This window comes from Hyposmocoma kahamanoa, unplaced genomic scaffold, assembly GCF_003589595.1.
Source record: "Hyposmocoma kahamanoa isolate Upper Pololo Valley unplaced genomic scaffold, ASM358959v1 202, whole genome shotgun sequence".
NCBI lineage: Eukaryota > Metazoa > Arthropoda > Insecta > Lepidoptera > Cosmopterigidae > Hyposmocoma > Hyposmocoma kahamanoa.
Genome location: NW_020653726.1, coordinates 7,749,452 through 7,777,056, shown reverse-complemented (window position 1 = coordinate 7,777,056; position 27,605 = coordinate 7,749,452). Strand labels below are relative to the sequence as shown.

At 36.0% G+C, this 27,605-nt stretch overlaps 3 protein-coding genes across 3 annotated transcripts in view; 1 reads left to right on the top strand and 2 right to left on the bottom strand.

The window, feature by feature from the left end:
• LOC113226774 (WD repeat and FYVE domain-containing protein 3) overlaps positions 1–4,229 on the bottom strand; it is a 67,785-nt gene extending 63,556 nt beyond the window's left edge. Inside the window, exons 1-5 of the mRNA XM_026459512.1 lie at positions 4,027–4,229; positions 3,615–3,860; positions 2,699–2,857; positions 1,182–1,374; positions 481–545 (exon numbers count right to left, since the gene is read on the bottom strand). Coding sequence (XP_026315297.1) covers positions 481–545; positions 1,182–1,374; positions 2,699–2,857; positions 3,615–3,860; positions 4,027–4,227 — 864 coding nt within the window. The 5' untranslated portion in view covers positions 4,228–4,229. The remainder of the gene's footprint in view (positions 1–480; positions 546–1,181; positions 1,375–2,698; positions 2,858–3,614; positions 3,861–4,026) is intronic.
• A 2,574-nt stretch (positions 4,230–6,803) lies between these two features.
• LOC113226876 (cysteine and histidine-rich domain-containing protein) lies at positions 6,804–9,794 on the top strand. Its single transcript, XM_026459664.1, has 6 exons — positions 6,804–7,000; positions 7,151–7,287; positions 7,590–7,792; positions 8,370–8,586; positions 9,162–9,356; positions 9,558–9,794. Exons 1-6 carry the CDS (start codon positions 6,922–6,924, stop codon positions 9,777–9,779), a joined length of 1,053 nt encoding a protein of 350 aa, XP_026315449.1. The 5' UTR covers positions 6,804–6,921; the 3' UTR covers positions 9,780–9,794.
• A 152-nt stretch (positions 9,795–9,946) lies between these two features.
• LOC113226877 (photoreceptor-specific nuclear receptor) overlaps positions 9,947–27,605 on the bottom strand; it is a 35,373-nt gene continuing 17,714 nt past the window's right edge. The window contains exons 3-9 of the mRNA XM_026459666.1: positions 16,587–16,738; positions 16,040–16,213; positions 15,371–15,481; positions 14,399–14,638; positions 13,142–13,223; positions 12,900–13,005; positions 9,947–10,933 (exon numbers count right to left, since the gene is read on the bottom strand). Of these exons, the coding sequence (XP_026315451.1) occupies positions 10,717–10,933; positions 12,900–13,005; positions 13,142–13,223; positions 14,399–14,638; positions 15,371–15,481; positions 16,040–16,213; positions 16,587–16,738 (1,082 nt within the window). The 3' untranslated portion in view covers positions 9,947–10,716. The remainder of the gene's footprint in view (positions 10,934–12,899; positions 13,006–13,141; positions 13,224–14,398; positions 14,639–15,370; positions 15,482–16,039; positions 16,214–16,586; positions 16,739–27,605) is intronic.

Genomic DNA, 27,605 nt, shown 5'->3' with positions numbered 1-27,605 from the left:
CAAATAGAAACCTAAAGCCAACCTAATGCTTAATAATAATAAACTCGACTCATCCGAAGAACAGAGTCCGATGTGATTATATAGCGAAAAGAGAATAAGTACGTTACGTAATAATTTCCTTATTCAAACTAAGGCCTACGTAAAGGTGTTTTGTGAATTTATATATCTTATGTCATTTTGGAAATATAAAATCGAGCAACCGTCGATCTGATATCCACAACGAAGAAGAACGAACGAAATGTACTATATCCTGAGAACAAGTAGTTTTGCATATAGATCTTTGTTGTACAGATGAGTCGAACTACTATAATTTTTTTCTTTGTTTAAGTTACGTCGAATCACCAAGAATCAAGAAGGAACTGATACAAAAACAGCAATTTGGGGTCCGTTTCATTTATAATCACAATATGACTATATTCATATCTTACAAATATTACATAATTTATTTCATAAAATTAAATAACAAACATGTACAATTACCTCTAACGGAGTCAATTCAGGTATTCTCTGCATATTTTCTATGCACAAGGCCACACATCCTTTGTCTGAAATTTGAGATTAGATGATTATACAAAAACTTAAAATCTGTAAAAATGCTTTTAAAAGGAGCTTATTTTGCTACTCTGTGAACAAAAAACTTTGATGCATGACAAATAATTATGTAGGTCTACCTACAAAGGTTAATAAAGGTTTTAGATTAGTAAAGAAAAATCTTTAATTATCTGACTACATGTTGCTCATAATGTCAAGATTCCAATGGATGGGATGGGCAAATAGACGTCGCCTTACTCTTATTATGTCCTCATGTGACTCGATTTAAATTTACAAACAAAACAAATTTAAATTTGTTAAATGGGCACTTAGCTGAAAAAGCATTCACGTTATATTGTGGTTGCGACAGTACTTATGACACTACACTATACGACGATTATAAATGTTGCATTTCAACTGTTGATTCTAAAACTATCAAATTACAATAATCTTGCCATTTGCTTCTTAAATAATTATTATATAAGAATACCAACATCATTAAAAACAGTTATGTTTCTGTTCCAGTTAATGCCGAAAAACATTGTCATAAACTATTATTTATTAAAATAATATGCTTTTGAAATCAAAGTTCGACTCAAATCGACAGTCATAGATACATATCATGACTGTAACTATGATCTAATACTTACTATGTATATATTGCACTACAGATTGTGTCAGGCCGTGTCTAGATAACGTCATAAGCACTTCCGCGGCAGACTTCCGCCACATTATGTTATGTGGAGCGCACCATGATGTTATGGCTGAGAACAGTAGGCTTAAGTCGTCTTTTCTCGCTAGCTCCTCACAAGGAAATGGGTGGCTACATAGTCTAACAAGAACCTGTACAAATAGAAAACATAATAATGTTAATAACTGTTACTCGACGGCAAGTTATCATAATTTTAGATAGATTGATATACACTTTATTGCTCACACACCAGAACAGTATATAAACAACTTAAAATTAATGTAGGCAAAGGCGGTCTTATCGGTAAGAGCGATCTCTTCCAGACAACATTTTAGGTAGAGGAAAGGTTCCAATATAAAAATAAAAATGAATGCTATAAATAAAAACTTACGTTATAATTTATCAATTAATAAATAACGATATATTATACCTCTATAATTATATTAAATATACCTAAATAAAATAATTTAGTTGATCTTTTTTATGAACTAAGTGTAGGGACGAACAAGTCGTGCGCCTGATGGTAAAATGCGGCTAAGTGACAAATGGTCAAATAACCGTTTTTAATAGCAAAACATATCAGAAAATTCTCTTTTCAAAACAGTTAAAATTGGATAATGTGTTTGACTTATCGGAACTTACCCTAACAAAGCATAGCTGAAATATCATCTAACAATTTCATTATTCTAAAACTGGGTTATGGATTTTTATGATATCTCAAAGAATTGTTTTGTCACTTAGTCGCGTTTTAGTTAGTGGGCAGCAGATTATATACTAAACGCAATGACTTACAATTACATGGACGTCGGGTTCGCGCTAAAAAGTGTCCGAACTCATAGGGCGTTAAAATCGTATACAGAGCGTCATTCACGCTTTAGTCTTCGTTTGTTCAACTGACAGCGAAGCAAGCAAAATTAGACAGTACTGCGATGACATTACAATTTAAATTCAACATTTTAGCTTTTTCATATTCCTTTACATGTCACTACGTTTAAATAGGTTGACTTGGGACATTTTTTTCGTGGTTTTTGTATTAGACCCGTCGTCGTCCTTTTATTTGTAAGTCAATGACTAAACGCGACTAAGGGACAAAACAATTTTTTGAGATATCAATTTTAGAATAATGAAATGGTTTTCCATCATGTGCCAATTGAACAGTCATCAAAACCGCACGCGCACAATACACGTGCTAATGTTGTAAATAGGATATGATAAGAGCTAAATAGACCAATGTTTCGTAACTAAAACAATAGCGCTCATACTTCATCCTACAGAATACTATTATGCTGAAATACATGTGTGAAGTAGAGATTTTTAAGTTGTTTGCGAAATTATTGTAAGTGCTGTAGGTACCATATTGTTAATACTTATAATATTAAAACTTCACTAGTACATTCCATTAGAAACACTGAAAATTGTCTCCAGCCGTGGTATTAACGCCGTATCACGTAAAACCTTAAGAAGTAACATAATCACCTGTACAAATATCTTCTGCAATAATATTCTCCTCTCTCTAGGAGTGAAGTCACTCCCAGTTTCTTGAACATCTGCCTCTGATTCTGGTATTTCAGGTAGATCAAAAAACAAGTACAAGCATTTGACTAGTGTTGACGGTATGGATGCAGTGGTCATGACCTACAAATGAAAAATGGATTTAATTTCATACCACATTATTTATTGACCTTGATGTGGATTTAACAGTATAAATGGTACATTTTCCATAAAATACTTTGTTTAATGATTATAATCAATTTGTGACTGATTTTAAAGCTATACTTTATCCCATACAAAAACATAGTATACTGTATAAAATCCTGAAAAATAGTTTTCAGTGTCAATTTTACAAAAGTATTTTCAACTTCAGAAGATAATTTCAGTTTGAATATTGTTGATATCTCAATATTGCAACTACGGGTAGTAATGCGTTTATATTTTTACATCACTCATGTTCCCTTAAAAGGTTTACATACTATTTTTCACCAGGCAGTCGGTAATCCAGGTTTTATCTTTTGATTGGAAAATTATTATAATTTGAAAATTGATATTTAAAAAATACATTAATATGAAGTTAAATTATAAATTTAAATTGGAAATAACACTAAAAGTAATGTGTGTTAAAATTGTAATAAATCAAAAATGTGTTATTTTACAATGTGCACAAAATTTTGTGATTCATTGATTGGTTATAGAGCATAACCAAATTGTAGTCATTCAGTAAACAATGACTCACACTCTTAACATTGTTTATTTGCCTACTACGGTGCCCAGCTTATGTTATAAGTGGCATTTAGAAAATTAAAATAACAGAATCAACAGAATCTTTAAATTTTTTCCAAGTCACACAGTTAATCCATAATAAATATTTTATATATAAAAAAGATAAAAGGCCCACCTGTATCAGAGACTGATCGCCTGCAGCTAAAAGGTTCAAAGTAGACAGCAACATCCAACCATTACTAGATTCTTCAGAATTCTCAATCTCCAGGAACTTAGCAATAGCACAACTTGCTGCTTCCGTGCTTTGGTTACTTGCTCTCTTCCTAATCTCTGATACCATGAGCTTCGACACTTGTTGACAAAATGATAATATATCCCAGAACTTTTCATTCATCTCCTTTGATGGACTTGTGCCAAATACCTATACAAATGTTGGTAGCGTAAATTTTAGACGAAAATTTGATAACAAAAGTAAAAAGAATTATTATTTAAATCCTATAGATTTAGTTGGAGCAACTTTTACTTGGTGTAGTTTTTTTTGGCAGGCTTTTGTACGACGTTTGGCATTTTCAAATTACGAAAGTTACCTTGCAAAACAGAGGAAGCATGTTGTACAGTTTGTCATCTTTTTCGGCATCAGTGAGTGGCTGCGGGGGGTGGGTGTACTCCGCGAACAGCTTCTTCAAGTGCATGAGCCCCAGTTGGACATGTGACGAGGCGCCTGTGGCCTCGCCAGCATCCGAAGGTGCCGACGAACTGGCTCCGCGCAATTTGCGCATTAGGTTCATTGTGGCTCAAACTATCAGCACCACTCAAATAATACGACACATTATATCGATATAACTTATACGATAAATTAACTTAATAAGTAAATGCATCGTTTTGAAAATATAACTTAAATCGCGAATTAATTGTTTATCCATTTATCATACCCAGTAGCATTTTCTTAAAGCTTGCACTTACTACACTAACACACAAACTTTATAATATAAGTCATGAACATTCATAGTTCAACAATTCATTACACATATTTGCTCTTTAAATAATTTAATTTCGAGAATAATAATTAAATCCATATAATTCCATACGCCCACACAACAAAATTTTCACTAAATGTACAGATTTCCTAAACAATTTCACAATACTTTTTATGATAGAATGTAAGGAAAGATTGCTCAGAAGGCATACGCTATCTTTGTCTGAATTATTGATTTAGGTATTTTTCTTTAATACATTTTCATCGGATCGATGGAGGACAAAATCCAAGCGTCAAGCCGTAAAAATAAAAACTTACTTGACAGATGATTAGTAGTTTGTGACAGATGTCAATAGGGCTACCATTGTTAACTAAAGGTGGTCATTATTGCAACAGCCGATAATGTAATGCTTATTAAATAATTCTTACGCAATGTATAATTCATTATCGAACAACTGTCTAAACGGCTGTTGTTATACTGCTATTCTGCTGCTATGATTGCGTTGCGCGAACAAGCAAGTGTGTAATAACCAATGGCGCTAATCACATGATTGGATACGCCACTATTTCCAAATCTTACAGTAGTTTATTATAGTTCCCTTTCTCATTTTATATTTTATTGCTATTTATTATCTTTTTGTTAATATAAGTAATATATTTTAAACTACGATTTTATGCTTTATGCAATTAGAAAAGTATCGATTTTAATATTTGATATCCACAGGCAGTTAATATCAATCAATTTAAAAACAACTGGTGCTGAAAAAAGACGTTTTGTTTTGTTTATTGGTTAATGGTTACGACAACAATAGCTTTATAACAATAATTGATTTGATTTCATTGCGTTGACGCCACAGACTATTGGTTGACGCCAACTAAATAATTACACAATTAGTGTTGCCGTAGTATTGCTAGGGCCATTAGGGTATTGAATGAAAATTACATTTCGTCACTCGAAAAGTTATGTTTTTGTTTGCAAGAGTTACATTTTACAAGTTCATTTTTTAAATTAAATATTATCATTTGGTTTAGATGTGTATATATAAATAGTAAAAATAAAAAAGTAAGAACGCTCATAAAAAAAAGCTTTAACTAATCATTGATCGATGTCATTTTATTTGCGCCTTCTCTTAGTTACTTTTTGTCTAGTTGGGTGCGTTTGTAAACTATTCAGGATTTGATTCCCTCAAAATTTATGAAAATTGACCTAAAAACAAAAATTATTTGCGTATTATTAAAAAACCGCAGTATATGATTCATTCATTATTGACAAAAAACTGTTTTTGCTAAGTCTATTTGTTACATTTTTTCCATATGATTCCTTTCCTTATACAAAAATCCTATTTAAAAAACCATGTAGGTAATTCTTTCAGAGGATGGAAAAAGAATAAAGATACCTCGCTGTTTTTGTAAAGAATATTCATTATGATTATAAAAATACAAAACAATTTTTTATTCACGTTTAAAATTAAAACGCGTAATTGAAATAGAAAAATAACAAAATAGTGTTAAAATATTTGGGCCGTGAAGAACAATCTTGTTTTTTACTAGTTCCTAATACTAATTTTGTTATTACGCAACGCAGTAAGTAAGAGCCCACAGGATTGCGTGGCGGACATTGCGCGTGGGATTGCCTCATTTTCTTTTAAAAATGATTTTTTATATCTAAATTTCAAATTAGTATGGAATTATAACAAAACCATATTATTTAACGCGTATAATGGTTTCTGTCCTCGATTTTGGGCAGAAATGGGTAAAAACCAGGTACGTTGGGTGAAAACTCGATTAAAACCCGGGGTGCAGATTGGGTTTTGACTCACCGCCCATCTCTAAAATACTCTATGAACACTAGTGTTCAACTTCTAGAAGTTTCAGTTTTTTCACGAATCAATTTTTAGTTTAAGTATTATTACGTTTTGAGTTTCTTAATTGTTTGTTGCTTGTTTTAGCTCATGGTTCTATATAGCCAATGCTCAACAAATAAATAAAAAATGTATGAACACTATCTGTTAAATGGTTGTCACTTGGATTCGCTCTGGACCTTTTGGAGGGAAAGTGTCGTTTTTATTTTGACTTTCAATTATTTTGTGAAATCTAGTTTAAAGTGGAACAGGATAGTGCTATTGTGCCTTAATCGAAGATTAAAACGCGAAATTATACGAATCTCGAACTAAAATACCCGTATCGGCCCGTTTTAAGGAATCCCGAGTCAATCTAAGCACGCCGCCGCCCCAAATTGCCTATCCTCTTTGTGGCGGCCATATTTACAGAAACATATTTAAACTTCATGTTTAGGCTGATGGCTTTGCCAAAGCCTTAATAAATTTAAAAGAAAAAAATGGTTGTCACTTGTCAGCCTGTTAGTGTCATTATACCTCTGTTAATAGCAAAGGTTAATAGAAGAAGATCCGTTTTGCTCGCGAATTGCTTGGTACTTTGTTATTACTTCATTATTTGATTTCATTATTTTTTCCGAGTTTTGTTCGTATTGCGTTAAACGTTCAAAATGCCGGAAGATAAGAATTTGGTGCAGTGCTACAATCGTGGTTGTGGTCAGCTTTTTGACCCTAATAAGAACGATAAAGGTAAAAGAATTTTCTAGAGCTTTCTCGCCATAGAAACCGACAAAGCATTCTAATTTATTTATAGATCACCAAACTTTTGTAATAAACGTCTTAGTTTTAAGGCAATAATACAATTGCGTTGTTTGTTTTTCAATTACAAATTTGTTTTAGATGATTGCTGCCATCACCCTGGCTCCCCTGTCTTCCACGACGCATACAAAGGCTGGTCGTGCTGTAATAAGAAGAGCGTGGACTTTACGGAGTTTCTGAATATTAAAGGCTGCACTTTGTCCAAGCATTCAAATGTTGTATGTATCTATCTAACTTTACGATTAATGTTGTTGATTTATTCAATACAATTTGGCACAATCAATTGATGATTCCGTCAACGTAAATTTAGAACTCATCATAATGACTTCCATAAACCGGTACATAAGTAAATGACTAATTTACCTGTTTATGAAACAAAATAATGTATTTTTCCTTGTTTTAACAAAGTATTCTAAATTTGTTTTATTTCAATTTTTTTCACTGTTCAACAAGCCATAATGATTTAAATAAAAGTGTGTATTGTTTATAATTCATAAAACCTGTAAATCCATATTTTCAGAAACCACCAGAGCCAGAAAAGAAAGCCCTTGACAAAGAACTGGAGACAAAAGAGATTATAGAAGTAAGGGCTCCAATAACAGGACCTCAGTTAATCAGACCGCCATTTGAAAGTCCTTTGGTTACTTTGGAAGCTCGTATTGCTGACTCTTTGAGGGATCTTGTACAGAAGACTGAACAGAAAGTTGCTACTGTCGATGATGGGTATGATATCTTGATTTTAATTTTCAAAACTTAATTTACACAATGCAATTCTGATTGATACTTTAAGTGTTTATACTCTTTGTATCATTGTTACTGTATGTATTTTTAAAATTTAGAAATATGTTACATATTATTGTAATAAGAAATTTATTACAGAAAATCAGTAGTTATGTAATGAGTTTACTCATGTAAAATTTACAAGTTTGTGTAAAGTGGTTGCCACATATACGGTTAGTTAATAAATTGGAAATGAAACTGTTTTCAGATCTAAGTTGCGAAAGGAAGGTTTACAATTCCCATGTATGCACAGTATTCATGGTCACAGCCGACACCGTCAGACATTGGTTTGTTTGAAAAAACAAATGTATGCAATTTAGATCCGAATAATAGTTTAATTTCTTTATGTGTAACAATCCCGAAAACCTAAGAACTTAATAAGGCTGATGCCAATATGCATTTAGTTCAACACCCACTTACTGCAGAAGAGTTTCATGAATATGAACAGTTGGGAAGAATGGGTTTTTCATTCCATAGATCTAAAGGCTCGATGGTTAATTGTAAATTACCCAATTTCCAGCAACATAGCAATTGGTACATCGTGCAAAAATGGTGGTTGTGGTACCACCTATGAGGGACCACAATCTAATGACACCATTTGCACTTACCATCCCGGCTGCCCTGTGTTCCATGAAGGTCTTAAGTTCTGGTCCTGCTGTCAGAGAAGAACCACAGACTTCAACACCTTCCTCAGTCAACCTGGTTGTACTTCTGGCTATCATAAATGGACTAAAGAGGTGAAATTATTATTATTTTATTTTTATAACTTCAATTATGGACAAAAGTTTACACATAGTTTTGTCAAAATTATTAGATAATTTAAAACATAACACAACTTAGGCAATGTAATAACTGTAAAAATTTTAAAACAAGAAAAGAATATTGAAGAAAAAGCTTTCATAGTTTTCTTACAGGTGGAACTATGTCAAAAAAGCCGTATAAACCCAAAGAACAAAGATCATCAACATGCACATAGAGAAATTCGTAAGGTCTACTGATTAGTTCCTTGCCTTAGTTGGGACAGCGGTTAGCTTGGCAAACAGACGATGATTCTGGTCAAGCCAGATGAAAGGAATTTATCTTTGTGTTTTTTCCATCTTTGTATCAATAATAACACCAAACTAGTGGAGCATTTCTACAAAAAATATATGAATATCATGGTAGGAAAAACATGATATTTAATAGAATAATTGTTGCATTTTAAATAACAACTTTGCAGATATAGCCTATGATAGCCCTTCACTTAATAATTTCAGTATTTCAATATAATAATTTCAATACTATCGATTAATAATACCTATTATATCTATAGGGTACAGCAGCAGGCACTGTCAAGTGTCGCTGGGACTGGCATCAAACACCTGATTACGTCATAGTGAGTGTCTACGCAAAAAAATACGATCCAACGCTGAGTTTTATCAAAGTTAACCCTATCCGGCTTAACATAAAGTTAGTCTTTCGTGAAGAAGGGGACGCCGTATTTGAATTGGATCTCGAACTTAGAGGAGTAAGTGTTTAATTATTCTATTTTTCTACTGAACATAATATGGAATTCATTATTTAAATTAGTAAAATGAAAATATTCGAATTATTTACAAATATATTGCATATTTAACTTTTCCAAAATGAGGACACACAATTTATTATAGTACATAATATGTTTATGAAATTCATCCACATTTTTTTTAATTTACCATCTCTTTTTCAGGTAATTACAGTACAAAGTAGTAGTGCATCCATGATGCCTTCAAAAGTAGAAATCAAACTAAAAAAAGCAGAGCCTGGTGCTTGGGCTAAGCTCGACTTCCCAAGGGCCGAGCCCAAGAATGAAGAACCAAAACCTCAGGTCATACAAGAAGATGATTCTGTTGATCTATCCACTGTAGAGGCCATTCATTCTATGGGAAAAGTTAACGTCACAGCTGAGTGAAAATATGCATAAATAGCTTTTTTTTTGCTATTAAGAATATTTTCACTATGAACTATATATGAATTATTATATGATATCATGGTTGATGTACATTTATTTGATGGGCAAATAAAATGTGCTTTTACTATTTCCATTTGTTTAATTTCAGCATCATACACAGAGATAGAACAATTTTATGTACATTGTAACATGTATTAATCATTTTTCAATTGATATACATAGCAATTAATTCCAATAAATATATTTACACGAGTTTAAAATATTAAGGATATGTTTTGTAAATTCTGAGTAATATAAGGTTTTGTTTTTAAATTTTACTTTTCTACATAAAATAAAAAACGAAACTTATCTTTTTACACTAAGTGACTAGTTTTGTAACTAGAAGGAGTTAATATTCGGACTAGATGTTGTTTTTGGTTTATATAACTTTATTTTTGTAATATATTCTCTAAAGCGACAATATGAGCAGTCTGTGCATTCATAATTATTGGATATTGTGAAAAAAGCGAACTTTTAAAAAGAAACATGTGCACAAGCAGAGCTCATCATACTTAACATTGGATTGTTCTTATTGCACGTCGCATTTAGTTGAATTTCAATCGTAAATGTAGTCTGACATTCTCTTTAGCCTATACATAACATGTGCTGGCTCAAAAGTAGAAACAAACCAGACATATTTTTTCAAGCAATGCAAAGCAGGAGGTTTTTTTTTTACGCGGAGTACACAACGAGGAAAGAGCAAAGTTTGGATTCAACTACGAAACTTTTTTCTAAATAGTTACACTTAAATTTTTGGATCTTGTGTATTTTATTAATGTGAAATTTTTTTAAAAATCCATCTTTTAGATATCAATCAAATTAATAATATCTAACTTCTAATTGAAGCAGTCGCGAAGAGCTGTGATCCACTGTGTGATAAATTATTATTTAGACTAATTTAAGGAGATGCACATTGTTCAGTGCTGGATGAGGCAGAAATAGGAACTGGAGCCGTTGACTGGAATGGTGGTGCAGGAGTGGGTTGCATGCGGTACATGTCGTGTAATAAAGTGGCCACAGAAACGTCTCCCACCGTGTCCCGGAATAGCAGTAGTTCTATGGACCGTGATCGCACTGCTCGGAGAGATGGAAGTAGCAGGAGTAGACGACCGAATCTAAAAACAAAAGTAAGTATCGTTAAAAATGGACAACTAAGAAAGTACATGTCGTAAGTAAATAAGTATTTGACACACTCACTATAGCCAGCTATAGCGAAAATGCATTGTATAATTAAGACAAGTATAGTAACGGTACTCCATACAAAAGTAAGGGCTTGTGCCCACAGAACAATAAATACAGTAGAAACGGTTAGTTAGCGGCCGACGCGTGCCAATATTAGGTCTCGAAAGACCTACTTCAGCTCAGTCCGCCATTTTCTCTTGGTATGGTATGGTACCACCCGTTCAAGGCATCCGTGCATCACTAAAATGCTCGTCCGTCCTAACTGTAAAACAAATTTCTTTTTCAATTCCTGTTCTTCTCGTGCAACGCAGTTGTGGAACAGACTTCCTTCCCATATCCTGTCTAGCCCGTCTAACGTTTCTTTCAAGAAAAGGTTGAAAGCGCACTTTCTTGCCGGACTATCTTAGTAATCTTATTGTTTTTTTTACTTACTTATTTATGTGTGTGTGTGTGTGTATATATATATATAAATAATAATACTTTGCAAGTAATGGTATTTTTTTATTTATGTGCTTTATTATATTTCTTCCGCATTCTCTCTTGCACGCTATTGCCCGCTTATAACATTAGAACATTAGCTCTCACTGCTCTGGGTTGGCTGGAAGAGATCTCTTTTAGAGATAAGTCCACCTTCCTCACTTTCTGTTAATCTAATATTTCTGTTGTATTTATTTGGTGCAATAAAGAAAATATAACGTTGTGTCATTCTTTCGTGCAAATTCTCTAAAGTCGCAGAAAAATGCCTTACTGTGCTTTTTTAGAGTGCAAAATGATAGCCACACCCATTGACTTGCAAAAAGCCAATGGCCACACCAAAAATATTACCCATGGTAGTATTTCACGTTATCGGTAAGTCTTAATACATTTTCAATTTTCTGTTTATCGAATTGATTCAGATATCAATCGTTCATTGTAGTCCAGCTACTGGCCGCAAGATAGCAGCATGTTGAATAAAATTTCAATATAAAATCAAAACGTCGTCACTTGCAGTAAAAGTATGAAGTTTTAACGATAAAGCGACTAAGTAAAGTTTAAATTATATTAACAATAAGGAATTTGTCACATCTTTCTCAATTAGAAAAAAAAAATGTATACAGAAACTAAGCCAATCATTATCAAGATTTCGTAGTGTTTATCATTTGATTGTGTGCGTAATCGAGGCAAAATAGCCTTTCCAATGTTTGTTTTTTCTTCCGTGTCCGTTGTTCCGATAGTAATCGAGGCTTATGGCACTTCATTGTTTTTTTATTCCGTGGGTACTCCCTACCGTACGTACCGACTATAACTTTTTATAAAAATACCAACCTCAAAAGTGCGTGGAATTACTTACATCTAAATATTTGCTAAGTTTTATTGAAATCTGAAAGTGCGCGAAACCGGATTCTGCCTCTAGTTTGCCACCCATAGACGAGGAATATTTTCTTCAAATTTAAATGGGACCAATACTGAGGTACCCTTCTTTCCAAAAAAAGAATCATCAAAATCGGTTGACAAAAACGGAGTTATCGCGTAACATACATACAAAAAAAATATTTGTTTTGAAATTTTACGGTTGAATTGAGTTTTTTTGTTGAAGATGGTTAATAAAAGTAATGGTGGACTAAACCTAAATTATTTGGTTAAAATTATAATAATAATGCACGCATTCGTAACCCCGCACTAGGGAAACCCTGACAACTACAAATTACTCCCAAACCGAGACAAATGTAGATCATAAAAATATTTCTCCCGGTCTGGGAATCGAACCCGGCACCTCTGCGTGGCAGACCAGCATGGTAATCGTTCGGCCACGGCGGCAGTTAATTAATTATAGATACCTTACGTTATTTATATGGTGTACAAAGCAGTTTAGAAAAGTAACAATGTTTGATAAACTCTAGACTAACTAACTGCACAAACCTTGTAGGCTGTCGAGTGTATCTAGTTCGCACGTAGTCAGCTAGAATGCATTGCGCTTGGTCTTGCAACATCTCCACTGGCTGAGTCTCACTTAGCCCTGGCGTATCTGTTAAGAATTTAAACTTAATTGTCGTCATCAAAATAAATTTTATTAAGTATCTAAAACGTCAATATTCTTTATCTACTCAATGTGTCTGTCTACACATGGTACAGAACACGTTTATAGGATAGTTATAACTTACCGGGAGAAAATAGAACGATTGCTTTCATGCACCCACATTCGCTACCGTCGGGTGCAATTTGACGAAATCGACACAAGATATCCTGAAATAAAAATGTTAGATAATAAGAACCGTTTATATTGTATCGTAATAAATATAGATCTTATGAATGACTTTTTTCATTCTTAGTTATGTAATATACGGAAAACGGGGCTGAACATTCCGATCTTCAAATAACATGAAGTTTTATAATGAAAGTAAAGGGTTTGATTTTCAACAAGTGGTAATATTGAACAAATGTTTAGGTATCGTTTTCTGTTATATTAAGTACAGTCACTTCTACTAATATCTCAATATCCTTTTTTTTAAAGAAGCCACTTTTAGAAAAAATTCGGAGCGGAACATTCAGCCTCGCTTTGGGACGCGCTGTTCCGCCTTTTTTGGCAAATTCTTCCGTTTAGATTATGACAATATATTGTCAGGACAACAAAAGATTCCTAAAAAGAAACAACCTTTTATAGAGTTGCACATATGTACCTAAGTAGGTATGTAATGCTCAACTAAACTTAAAAAAATCATAGGGTCATAAGAATGTTAAGTACCTACGATTGCAGGTCAATGGGGTAAGTTGTTCCTGGGAACAAGCAGCCCCTCGAGTGAGGAACTTATACTTAGTCCCAAATTACGTTTTTATACGAAGACTGATATACTGGCAAAGTAATAGAATAAAAAAAGCTCAAACAATAAGATACCTTACTAATGTCACTACATACAATTTACATAAGTTCCGTGTGTGTCAAAGACAGACCAAAAAGTTTAAACAAGAAAAATTTAAAGAAAAAAATTGTTATAATTTGATTAATAACAAAGATTGAACACTTAGAAAAATTCAATCGATCCGGCTGGATTCGAACCAGCACCCTCAAGCAATCCGTGCCAAAAAAAAATTCAATATCATGGTAGTAAAACATCGTGACATCTAATAAACTTAAAAAAGAAAAAAATACGTAGGTGATATTTTGACAGCTCTACGCACATAGCCACTCATTCATCCGTCGTCGCCGGAGTAACTGAAATAGCTATCGGCAAAACGGGTCACCTAACAGTTTAACGATACACTTCACATGTATTGATATCTCTTTTCCTTGCAAAATTATTGCTGTCGGAACAACTTACCCCGGGAACTTCCAGCCGCGGTTTCCCTGAAATAACGATCGATCGATCGAACGAACGAACGATCACTAAAATTTCAACAATACCTAATCATTTTCAACTTACTTGCAAAGTGTTGAGCTCCAATTCTGCCAATGGATCGGGGGGCAATCGCGCCCTAGCAGCTGGAGCGATGAGTAATGGAGCCAAATCCCACGGGGCAGACCACTGGGCTAAATGCAGTAGAAAGAGATCCTTCCAGGCGGCTCGTAATAAAACCAACTGATCGGAAGGCGCAAGTGCTTGAAATGGAGCCAGGCATCGCACCCAACGGACTGCCATAAAGAGTAACCGAGCGCTGGTTTCCTACGAAAAAAGTGATATTGAATTTTGGCGCCCAACAAGTTACCATGAAACTGATACGCGATAGTCATATCATTACATAATTGTATGTACGAAACGAAAAGTTAATGTTGTGTATACTTCTTGTAGATAATTATCCACCTACACATGGAACTGAACTGACAGAATTTGACTATCAATCAGGCAATCAGTGATATCAGACACCGAGTCCTGTGTCGCGATACGCGTAACGGCCGCGAACGATAGGCGGGGTAAGTCAAGGCAAGGCGAGAAGTCACCCCTCTCGGCCAATCGCGGCTCCGCGCCGCCCCTTAGTCAAAAAGCCACCTACCGAATTGTTAATGCACACACCCCCAATTTTGCCTACTTAGTGGTACTTTGACGCAGTTGACATTTTATCGAAGTTCTTACTTAGATAAAAAAAAATTACATGATGCTCCATACGGATCTAAATGTCGCATTAGTTACCTCGTAGGTACACATACCTACTTCAAACTTTTTAATGAACTATTTACCACATGAATACAAGGTACAAGGTCAAGCGCACGTCAAGCTTGACACTTAAGACTTAAATCCAACTACATGCCGCTTGCGATAAGAACGGTCCAAAGTACAAAGTGTTAAGTTTGATGTACTATTGAATGTACCTATATAACTTTTAGACAGTTTCTTTTAGACAGAAAGTTATACACATTGTAACTTTCAATAAAGTATTGATAAATTATGCAATCTTACCTGTAACAACTCCCAAGTAGGCGCAAGTGGAGCCCCGAACGCGCTTGGCGGTGGTCTGAGTAATGTTGGGTCACCTTGAAGCTGGAGCTGTTTAGCGCTCCACATCAACTCCTAACGAAAGCAATTATCAATAATCCAAATATCTCATTAAAAAATCACTTTTTAATATATGTATAACAAACCTATTCACTGTTAAGTGTTGGATGCAATTTCTTTTTCAGTGTCTTTTTATACAAACTTGACTATATATATTATATATTTTATTTATTATTTTATCTTAGAGGTTACAAACCATGTACAAACAGCTTGAACTACAACATAATAGAAATTAAAATAACAATGGTAAGCAAACAGTTCCCCACTGATAGAACTTTTTAATTTAATAGTTATTTAGGAATTTTTAAAGAAATTCGGAAAATTATCTGCAATAACGAATCTCAATCCAATAAAGCAGAAATAGCAAGAAACTTAAATCCGAAAACATTACTCTCAAACACACGCATCAATACTTGTCCTCGTATCACAAAATACAGTTTTTTCGCCTACTATATGAAGACAGATAGGTACGTACCTATTTAAGTACAATAACAAGACATTCTCATTTTACGTTGTAGTGGTATCAGGTAATCTCGTGTGATATATTTACAAAAGTGTAGCGCAAAATGTTACCTGACACTTATCACTAGACATGAGAATATGCAGGAGCCCCGGCGGCGGCGGCGCCAGGAAGGACTCGTGTACCAACGGCAGCGGGCTCACGGCCCCGGCTGCGCCTGCGCCGCTTGAGCCAGCTGAGGACGTGGTGCTAAGCGGAGCAGAGTCAGTCATCCCTGATATGCTGAACTGTCACAGAGATGGAATAATTTAAGTTGAAGTCTTAGATAGATCAGATTAAAAGGAAATCATAACAATTGAAACTAAAATACAATGCCATTCCAATGATGTCCTTTGTTTTCAATGATTCAGGTATTATCCAATGATTAAGGTATTATTATTGTCGGTCAGTCATATTTTTTTTATCCTCCTGACGTCATTTACATGGTCTAGATATAGAACTTTTGGGATCTTTCGACGAATGAAACGAAGCCTCAAAGTAGAGTTCAGTGATTGAAGTTTATGTGGTCGTATTAACAGTTATCCCTGACTTCTACAAAGCTGATTTGAATGTTACGTGAGTATGTGGGTTAATATTTAAATATTCGTTTTATCTAGTTACCTGGAAACTGAAGGGCTGTGGTAGGGGCGGATAAGGCGACGGCGGCGAGAGCTTTAACGCATGTGGTTTGTGCGTTGCTAGTGATGGTGGGGGCAACCCGCCAAGGCCGTGTTGTAGCTTAGGCTTGCGAGGTCCACGCTCGTGTTGAACCGCTGAAGCAAACGCTTTTATATTAATATAGTGACTTGAATAGCGGAAATTCAACCACCACCACTTGCTAAGCAACGCTTTTGTCGTAAAAACTTTTCAAACTGTTAAGATTGCAGATGAAGAAATTATTTATGCCCAAAGACAAAGAAAGTATCAGGTATGGTAAAATCAACCTTCTCGCCATGTATTCGCGTTTCTGCCCAAATTTACCGACGTAGGCTTTATACATACCTACCTATAAAGCTGATGTTCCGTGTAGAACCTGTGCAGCACTTCCTATTTTCTAAGCTCCAGGCTGCGGGGTTATACATATTTTATTATTTATTTAACATTAAAACTACGGTATTTACTTTTTTGCACGTACACAATTAGTTTTTTTGTTTGTTCCGTATAAGTTATAGCAGCACGTTCCTAACCGTGCTAAGTGGCGTTCCATCCAATGCAGGCCTGGTTGAACATCCTAATGTATGTTTTTGTTCATTGGTTAAGTTGGGGTTAAATCCACCTCCCCTAATTATAAGCATTACAAAACTGTTTAACTATTTATTACCTATGTTTTCGGGTGAAAACCTTTTATGTCATGCTATAATTTTAGTGTCGTTTACCTGCCTCCATTTTAGACCTAGATTATTAAAACAAATACTTAAAATAGTACTGAAGTGCCTACAAAACATTTAGGTAGGAAATGCATTTTGACACATCTATCGCATACTATAATGTTTATGCGCAGTAACTAAAAATTTATATGATTATGAACGAACTCTGTTAGGATCAAAGCATAGGACATATTTTAAGAGATGGCACAATTGTTTCTACTAATTCAAATTTATAATATATATTTATTTTCTTGTATAACAATACAGGTACCATAGGTAACAATATAGGTACGTATTGTTCATTGCCAACTTGAACTTTTTTATGATATTGAAATTTAATAACCCTCCTATTTAAGCATAAAAAAGTTATCGATATCGTAATTTCGTTTTAATTACACCAAGGGTGCGTTGAGGGCAATTTATTATAATAAGGTACTCTGGGCAAATAGGGCCCACCTAACTTCAAATCCAATTTATCGAATGAGTTAGGGTTTCATATGATTTAATATGTTCCGTATACATCTTTATTAATCTCTGAATCGGATAAAGTACAATTTTTGGTGCTTTTGTAATAATTTATATTTTTGTAGCATTTAAAAAACCCTCACTTTGGGCTTAATAACCATCGTATGTCATAATAAGGTCCATTATAATAAGTCAGTCATTTGTCGCAATATATGTCGCAATTATATGTCAAATACAAAAATACTTAAATGACTAAACTCTACATATAGCAGTTCCAACAGCATTCTGAAAATGATTGCTTGTAAAATTCTGCTATTCTGCCCATGCTTGAGCATTTTCTTGGCATGTTGGTACGGCAACCCACCCAAAATTTTAAACTAAATTAAAATATAGATCAAGCTGGGGGTGCAAGGTTTTTATTTTATTTTCTTTTAATTCAGTTTTAATGTGTATTTTTGTTTATTTAATTTAAATTAAAAAAAATGATTTTATAATATTTCAATTTTTCGTTTTTAATGTTATTTTATTATATTACATTCATAAATACTGAAGTATAAACTAACATAGTACATAAGATTTCTGTAAGACTAACAAGTGGACCTTTATTGTCTTAAATAAAAAACTATTATTATTATATTAGGGGTTAAAGTATGAAATTGCCGTTTTATTGCAATAGATTCTTTGAATTTTCATAGAATCTTCATGGTTTGAGGTTTTGGAATTAAACTTTTTTGAAATGGTTTCTGTGATTTTTTTTTTTAAATTTGAAACATTTGAATATCGACTTTCAATTGTTTTTGTTATTCAATTTAGACAAGAAAGATGGATACTGCGAAAATTCGAGTGATTTTTGAATACGAGTTCCGACGCGGAACTAACGCGGCAGAAACAGCCCGCAATATCAATGCTGCGTTTGGAGAGGGGTCTACTAATGAACGCACCGTGCGATTTTGGTTTAAACGCTTTCGTGATGGAAATTTCGACTTAAAGAACGAGCCACGAGGAAGACCGCCCACACAGGTGAATAACGATGAATTAAGAGAGATAGTGGAAGCCGATCCTAGTCAAACTACCCAGGAATTAGCGGCATGGTTTAACGTTACCTTACCCACAATATTGACTCACTTGCGTCAAATCAATAAAATAAAAAAAACACGAAAAATGGGTGCCTCATGATTTGACTGATCTGCAGAAAGAAACGCGTGTTGAAACTTGTGTTGCCTTGTTGAACCGGTACAGAAATGAAGGAATATTGGATCGAATTGTAACATGTGATGAAAAGTGGATTCTTTATGATAACCGGAAAAGAAAAATGCAATGGCTGACCCCAGGTCAAATGCCACAACAGTGTCCTAAAGCAAAACTTACCAATAAAAAGGTAATGGTAACTGTTTGGTGGTCTCAGCATGGTGTTATTCACTATAGTTTTCTCCGATCTGGTCAAGCAATAACGGCAGATGTCTATTGTGCCGAACTCCGAACCATGTTGACAAAACTAGCAGTAAAACAGCCCCGACTCATGAATCGATCTTCACCATTATTGCTCCACGACAACGCGAGACCTCACACAGCACGAGAAACCATTTTGACCCTTCAGGCACTGCAGTTAGAAACCATTCGTCATCCTCCGTATTCACCAGACCTTGCTCCAACGGACTACCATTTTTTTCGTGATTTGGACAATTATCTACGTGACAAGAAGTTTTCTTCCCAGGAGGCAGTACAAAATGCTTTCACACAGTTTGTGCAGTCTAGATCGTCGGAGTTCTATCGCAAAGGCATTAATAACCTTCCCATTAGATGGCAGCAATGTATAGATAATAATGGCAACTATTTTGATTAAATAAATTTGTTAAAAATTTAAAAAATAAACAATTTAGATTTTCAGTACAAATCGGCAATTTCATACTTTAACACCTATTATAACTCAATTATACAAAGCTGACCAGAAACTATGACAACCAGTATTTAACACAAAATTTTCAAACCATCGAACATAACAAAACAATCTTGAAATATGATATTTGGTTGATAGAAACAATTCTATCAACCAAAATGACAATTTTTTAAAACTTTTTAAGTGAAATATTAAGAGTTCTCAACCATTATGTCATTTTAGATCAGGGGTTCCCAAACTTTATTTGTCTACTGCCCACTTTGAGAGTAATTATTAATACAATAGGTAATTATTTTTAGCGCCTCAATTTTTTCACCTAGGTACTTAAAAACCACTATAACTTCAAATTAAATTAATTATTGTGAGCTATATTAGTGGAGATTACACATTCATTCTAAACGAGACTTTTACTATAAACCCGCAAGAGTTAACTTGAGACCTGAGCGCAGTAGGTAGTACACAACGGCACCCAGGTCTCAAGTTAACTCTTACGGGCTACACCTGCCATTGAGAATAATTATTGAAACGCAACTTTATAATATTCAGACAGAATATCTTTTATTCAAAATAAAACAAACATAATCGACTCGAATATAAAAACTAATTCAAAGGATGAGTCTGATGCTGTTTAATAAGTTTGTTGATATAAGGTTCCAATTTACTCAAGAACAGCCGCAAGTCACCACGATCGGTAACATGCAAACGATTTCTCTTTTTAGTAAGCAGCGTTGTCACAGCACTAAAACCACGTTCACACAAATATGACGATGGGAATGCTATCAAGAATCGTTGAACGATTGACCACAAATCAGAGTACAATTGCGGGATCGGTTTTTGTAGCCAAAATTCTTGGTAACCATTTTTGAACTTGATTTTTATTTCCGCGTTGGTTGTCAATTCTATAAGTTCTTCTTCCAGCTGAGGTGACATTGCTGTGTTGACATTTGAAAACGGATCCAACACCCAGTCTGGTATTTCCAAGTTCAAAATGTCCTGGTATTGTTCGGTGAAGTCAATGTGGAGGTTTTCCAAATGTTGGCAGCAGGCAAACAAGTCGTCGTTACTGCAGGATACTGATAAATTCGGAAAATTGTGAAACTCACGTCTGCCCATATTCTTTTTGTGTAGAAGCAGTTTGGCTGCGAAAGCAGCAACGACATTTTTTGTTTTAATTAAATTTAGTTCATCACCTTGCAGTTGGAGATTCATGTCGTTGAACAATTTATACAGGTCTGTCATGTAAGCTATATCATTCTTTGATGTATTGAGCTTGTTGTTTTTGTTGTTGCAATTCTGTATCTTTAGTTTCCACGAACTCTATCACAGAGTCAAACAGGTTGTACAATCGAGTCAGACAATTGCCTCTTGATAGCCAACAAACTTCAGTATGAAACAACAAACGGTTGAAATCTTCGTCATTAGTAACACAAAGCTGATGAAATAATCTCAAAGAGCTGTTACGGATTGTTGACTGCTTTGATAACATATTGCAGTGATTGAAATAGTCGTTCACTTAAATTTCTAGCAACCAAATGTTGTCTATGAATAACGCAATGTACAGCAAGGACATCTGGAATTTTATTTTTTAAGTACGCTATGAAACCTTTATGGCACCTTGTCATAGCCGGAGCGCCATCCGTAGCAAATGATATAATATTTTTCAAGGGAATCTCTTTCTCATCATAAAACTTTTGCAGTGTATTGAATATGGTTTCGCCTTGTGTAACGGTCTCTAAATTTCTAGCAAACTATAGTTCTTCACATATTTTCTTATCTTTAATAAACCTCAAGTAAGACAGCAACAATGCTTCATTAGTTGGTAAAGTGGACTCATCGAGCTGAATTGAGAATTGACTAGTCCTCAGATGATTGCACAATGATATTCATGTTTTCAGCCATTTCATCTATTCGTCTTTGCACAGAATTATTACTCAAAGGAATTTTTCGGATAATATCTGCGGCCGGTTTATGAAGCACAGTAGTTATTACTTCCTTTATTGCTGGCAAAATTAACTCTTCTCCGATGTTGTGTGGTTTGCCTTTTTGAGCAATTAACAAAGAGATATTGTACGAAGCTCGAAGTCCGTCGTCACCTTGCTTAGCAGTCGCCGAAAAGAGTTTTGCTACACTTGGCTGAGTATTATGCTTCTTCTCTAGGTCTTGAAAATATGCTACATTCTAGTCTTTCTTATCTGGATGCATTTTATTAAAATGATCTTGCAGTCTTGAAGGCTTCATTGCTTCATTCGAAAATGTTGTATGCACTAAAATAAATTGAACGTATATAAATAAATCCATTATTTCATTGGATTGCCAATTTTTTCAAAATATTTTCATTTGAACTTAAATTTTAACTTTGTGTAATGAAGGCTATAACAACTAAAAAGGCCAAACTTTTTTTTGTTGGGCCTTATAACACAATTCGATGTTTTTGCAAGTAAAACAAAACCAAAGTGCAAAATGATGTCTGAATATTAAAGTTAAATGTTTTATTGACATTTAAAAACAGTAAGTAAGGAGAAATCACGATTAATTAAGTTTAAAGTTACGTTTTACGATCGCGACGAAGAGCGTGACTGGTCTATAATATGGCGTCGTAGTTCAGTCGTAGCCGCGTTACTGCGTTCGTGTTGGTCCGTTTATTTAAATATACTTTTAGAATCTCGGGCCTCATCATACATAACTGGGCTTTATTTACCCAGAGTGCCTTAATTGACATAATAAGCAAAGTAGACAAGTACAACGTAAATTTTGTATTGGTAATACTAATCTTATTTTAAATAGGAAATAACATTTTCTCACTACGTGTTAGACATGAGCGCCGATTATAGACCAACCGGCGGCGGCGCGCCGACAAAAACGTGTCGGCGGCGCGAGCGCGACCCTAAAACGAATTTGTACATCGGTGTTTGTTTTTACAAAAACCTTTATACAAATGGTTTTTTATAGGAAAAAATAAAATATCGTATTTTATATAGTAATCAAATTTTTATCAGTTCGATCAGGTGCTTCGAGCGTACGCACGCGCACGCTTCCATATTGTGTATGCATGAAAATGGCGACGCCAGAAATTGACAAATTATTTTTTTAAACAAAACATTTTTTAATATAAAGTCACTAACTAACTTTTGTCGCCTATCTTGTCACCTCCGCTGAGGTCGGACGACACGCTGGCCTATACTGCAGATGACAAGGCAAATCTTTTTGCCTCACTCTTTGCAAAGAGTTCGCGTCTGGATCTAATCTTACCTCAGGCTGGCTACACTATGGCGTCAATTCGCATACGCCAAAAAGAGGTACTTAGAACTCTGCGGAATCTAGACGTGAATAAAGCTAGCGGGCCTGATGGAATTCCAGCACTAGTCCTACGTAACTATGCGCCTGAGTTGTTTCCTGTTCTCACACGCCAACGTCTGTACCGCTTCTCACTTGAGACTGGTGTATACTCTGCAAGACTATGAAACGTGTAGTCAACAATCGTCTCTTGTCGTACCTTGAAGACAACGACCTCCTCAGTGATCGCCAGTACAGATTCCGACGAGGGCGATCAACTGGGGATCTTCTTGTATATGCCTGTGACACATGGAGCGAGGCTTAAGCCATATATATAAAAGTAAGGTGATTTCTAAGATTTTTTTTTTATAAAATGTAAGTTCGCATTTGACCTCCATATCACCCGATGGAAAGTGACGAAGAGGTCGAGAATAGGAGCATGCACACCTAAATAATGCCTATTCACTTTCGCCATGAAAAGGCCCAAGATATAACGTTCAGGGAACAAGTCTGCAGGCAGGGAATTCCACCCCATAGCCGTTCGCCATATAGGTAAATGTGGAAGCGTAACGCGTGCGAATCTTTGGAATATCCACAACATAGAGGTGGAACCCACGCCTACGCCTAGTCCCTCGGTGATGGAAAGGGGAAAGCGGAATTAAATCGTGTAATTCCATCGCACACTCTCCGTGATATATCCTGTAAAATACCGATAAGCTGGCAACTTTGCGGCGGTGTTCAAGGCTCTGCAGCGTCGCCTCCACTATTTCCGAGTTATCTATAAGCTTCTTGGCACGGTTGTCAATTAAATCCAAGGTGGCGAGTTGGTATGTAGCAGAGCCATCCTAAAGGTGGCAGCAGTACTCCATGCACGACCGGACTTGTGCTTGATACAGCTGAAGCAACTGTCCCGGTGTGAAGTAACGCCTCACCCCGGAAAGGATCTCGCTTCCTTGCATGTTTGGCGATGGGTTCAATGTACGTGCCGAAGTACAAATTGGACGACAGGTCTATTTCAAGTAGCTGGAGACAGTCGGCTATCGGTATGGATACTTTGATTTAAACTTTCACGATATTTACACATTATTTAATTTTTAATTCGGGACTTAATCACGTACGCAGATGACACCCGCCTCTTCAGTCCCTTCGAGACCATGCACGTTGCGATATGTCCGAAACTTCGAGGTAAATAAAATAAAATATGTTTTGTACGTGATTAAGAGTCGTATTCTAGAACTCTATTTAATGCTCAAGTCAGGATTGCATTGACAACACTAGCACTGGAAATACGACCCTAATGGCAGGGACTTGAGTATGATATCAAGTGCTTTAAACCATACTCAAATTCTAACTTGAGCATTGAGTAGAGTTCTAGAATACGACCCTAAGTCCCGAATTAAAAATCAAATATCGGTATGGATATATCACGAAAAGTCGGAGTCAGCTCAAAGGTACTCCGTTTTGTGGAGAATAGACACGCCTGCGTTTTGGTAGCGTTAAATTTAACAAGATTGGCATCGCCCCAATCGGAGACTGCCTTGAGTGTCAAATCCAAACGGCTAACAATGGATTCTCGTCAAGACTGGATTTCCTCTCCACTGACCCTTGCATTGGTGAAGTACCTATCTACACCTGTTTTGCCATCAGCATACGCAAAGTTACCTGGAATAAACGTACCATTCATATACAGCAGAAAGAGAGTTGCAGACAGTACGGAACCCTGAGGAATCTATCGCCATATGTTCGAAAGAATAGCCTTTTAAGACTCACTCGAACTCGCACTCGAATCGAACGTTCGCTCAAGAAATCCGAGATCCAATTGCAAAGGTCATTGGGAAGCCCATAAGAAGTAAGCTTACTTAAAAGGCTTGCGTGCCAGACCCTGTCAATGGCTTTAGAAATATCCAAAGACACTGCAAGTGCTTCACCTTGCTTTTCTATAGCCTCGCTCCATATGTGACAGGCATACACAAGAAGATCCCCAGTTGATCGCCCTCGTCGGAATCCGTACTCACTGAAGAGGTCGTTGTCTTCAAGGTACGACAGGAGACGGTTGTTGAGTACACGTTCCATCGTCTTGCAGAGTATGGAAGTGACTGAGATAGGTCTATAGTTGCAGAGTCAGCTCTGCTTCCTTTTATCGGAACAGGTTGCACGTTTGCAAGCTTCCACGACCTGGGAACTACACCAGTCTCAAGTGAGAGGCGGTACAGGCGTAGGCGTGTGAGAACAGGAGACAACTCAGGCGCATAGTTACGTAGGACTAGTGCTAGAATTCCATCTGGCCCGCTAGCTTTATTCACGTCTAGATTCCGCAAAGTTCTAAGTACCTCTTTTTAGCGTGCAGCCAGCCTGAGGTAAGATGAGATCCAGACGCGAACTCTTTGCAAAGAGTGAAGCAAAAAGATTTGCCTTGTCATCTGCAGTATAGGCCAGCGTGCCGTCTGGGATCAGCAGAGGTGGCATAGATGGGCGACAAAAGTTGGTTAGTGACTTCTTTATATTTAAAGATGTTTTGATTAAAAAATTAATTTGTCAATCTGGCGTCGCCATTTTCACTATGCACACAGTATGGAAGCGTGCGCGTGCGTACGATCGGAGCGCCTGATCGAACTGATAAAAATTTGATTACTATAGAAAATATGTTATTTTATTTTTTTTTCTTTGACAAAATATTTGTATAACGGTTTTTGTAAAAACAAACACCGTTATACAAATTCGTTTTACGGTCGCGCTCGCACCGCCGGAACGCCGCCGCCACCGACACTTTTTCGTCGGCGCGCCGCCGCCTGTTGGTCTATTATCGGCGTTCATATCTATCTACTTCTGGTAAGCTATTTAATAGGTAATACGTTTCTTCAAGGTCCTATCTCCATAGTAGTTAGTGATTCTTGGGACTACAAATTTACCTGAGATTATAGGCCTTGTATTATAGTTATTGTCAACCGTGCTCTACAAAGAAATAAAACATCAACCACTATAAATTAATTCGCAGAAGCAACAATATGGTTCCGTCTCACAAACTATAACCCGCGGTGCGGTCTCTACACACAAAAAGTCGATGACAGCGTAAGTTGGTGGTTGTTTTACACACAGATTATAGACCGATCCAATCCCTCGATAAGCCGGATCGTCTCGCCTATTATTCACATACCTATGGCATAGTGTCCATAATACAAACTACGCAGGTAGAGCTCCACTGATTATGGCATTGATGTTGGTTCTTGATAAACAATAAAATAGATACACGAAAAAAGAAAACGAAAAAGAATATAGAGGGGCAGGAAGTAGTGCACAAACAAATAGTAAATTAAAAACATTTAGGATATGTGACGACACGTACTATGGAATTTTCATCATTACGTGAAGCTTTAGGGCCAGTGGCACATCCACTTTTCAGTGTCGTAAAACGGTATAAAGGAGAATTAAAAAGATTTGAACAAAATACCAAAATACGTGTACATGTGGATACTTCTCATCTTACAAAATACAACTGCCTCCTAGGCGGAACGGCTATCATGCTGGACGCCATGCATAGGTCCCGGGTTCGATTACCGGGCCGGGAGAAACATTTGCATGGTCTATATTTATTTCTCTCGTGAGTTTGAGTGTAATTTGTGGTTGTCAATGTGTGTGTCCATGGCAGCCACAATTCAGGGTTTCCTTAGTACGAGGCTTTAAAAAGAAACAAAACAATGTAGATTAAGAATAAGGTGTCCTGTTATAGTTGGGTAGTTTTTGTGGGAGTGAGCTTTTGAACAAACCAAAATCGTCAATGATAGCACGTATCCACTTAATAGAATTTGTGTCGCATAGGTAATGGGTAAATAATTGCAAAACTCATCGCATGTAAGCAACTGACCCTTGTTTCAATTCCAACTATCGTGAAAGGATAAAAAGCTACATTGTTTAAACGCATCGAGCGTGCATGAGCCCTGGGCGATGACGTCACGCAATCAGCTTACCGGGGCTGAGTCCATGAGAATGCGGCCATTGTGCCCGCACATGTCGCCGGCGCATACGTCGCTTTCCCGCGATGCACAACACTGAACCGCGGCTTAAAGTGAATGCGAATACTGACACTGGACTATACGGGTGCTAATTCCTCTATAGAGAGCTGTTTAATGTTTCATCGGGGCGTTGTTTTGACATGAATTACAGATGAGGGCTTATCATTGACATTAGAGAGATGGAAATTTTGTTCTTAAGTCTTCTATTCGTGATGTATGTGTCTTCGGTGACGTAGTATTAAATATAATGACGTAAAATCAACACAACACCTATAAATGATAAAAATAGAAAGCGAGTTCTACCCAGTTTATACGAAATAGAACGTATTTTTTCTTATAATATCTAGTGACGGGACGAACAAGTAGTATGCCTGGTGGTAAGCTACATGTTCATAACAGTTGTAGTGCCACTCAGAGCTTTAAATCGCAAAGATATGAGGGGAACTGGGGCACTGCCACTTTGTCTGTTATCCTGATACATAAGTTGACAAGTCCCGTATGCCTGTTATTTCACCTGCACCCTTACCCTTCAAAACCGGAACGCAGTCTAATGTTCACATTACTGCTTGGCGTCAGAAATAGGTAAGGTGGTAGTACTTACCTGGACGAACTCTTTCACAAGGAGCTC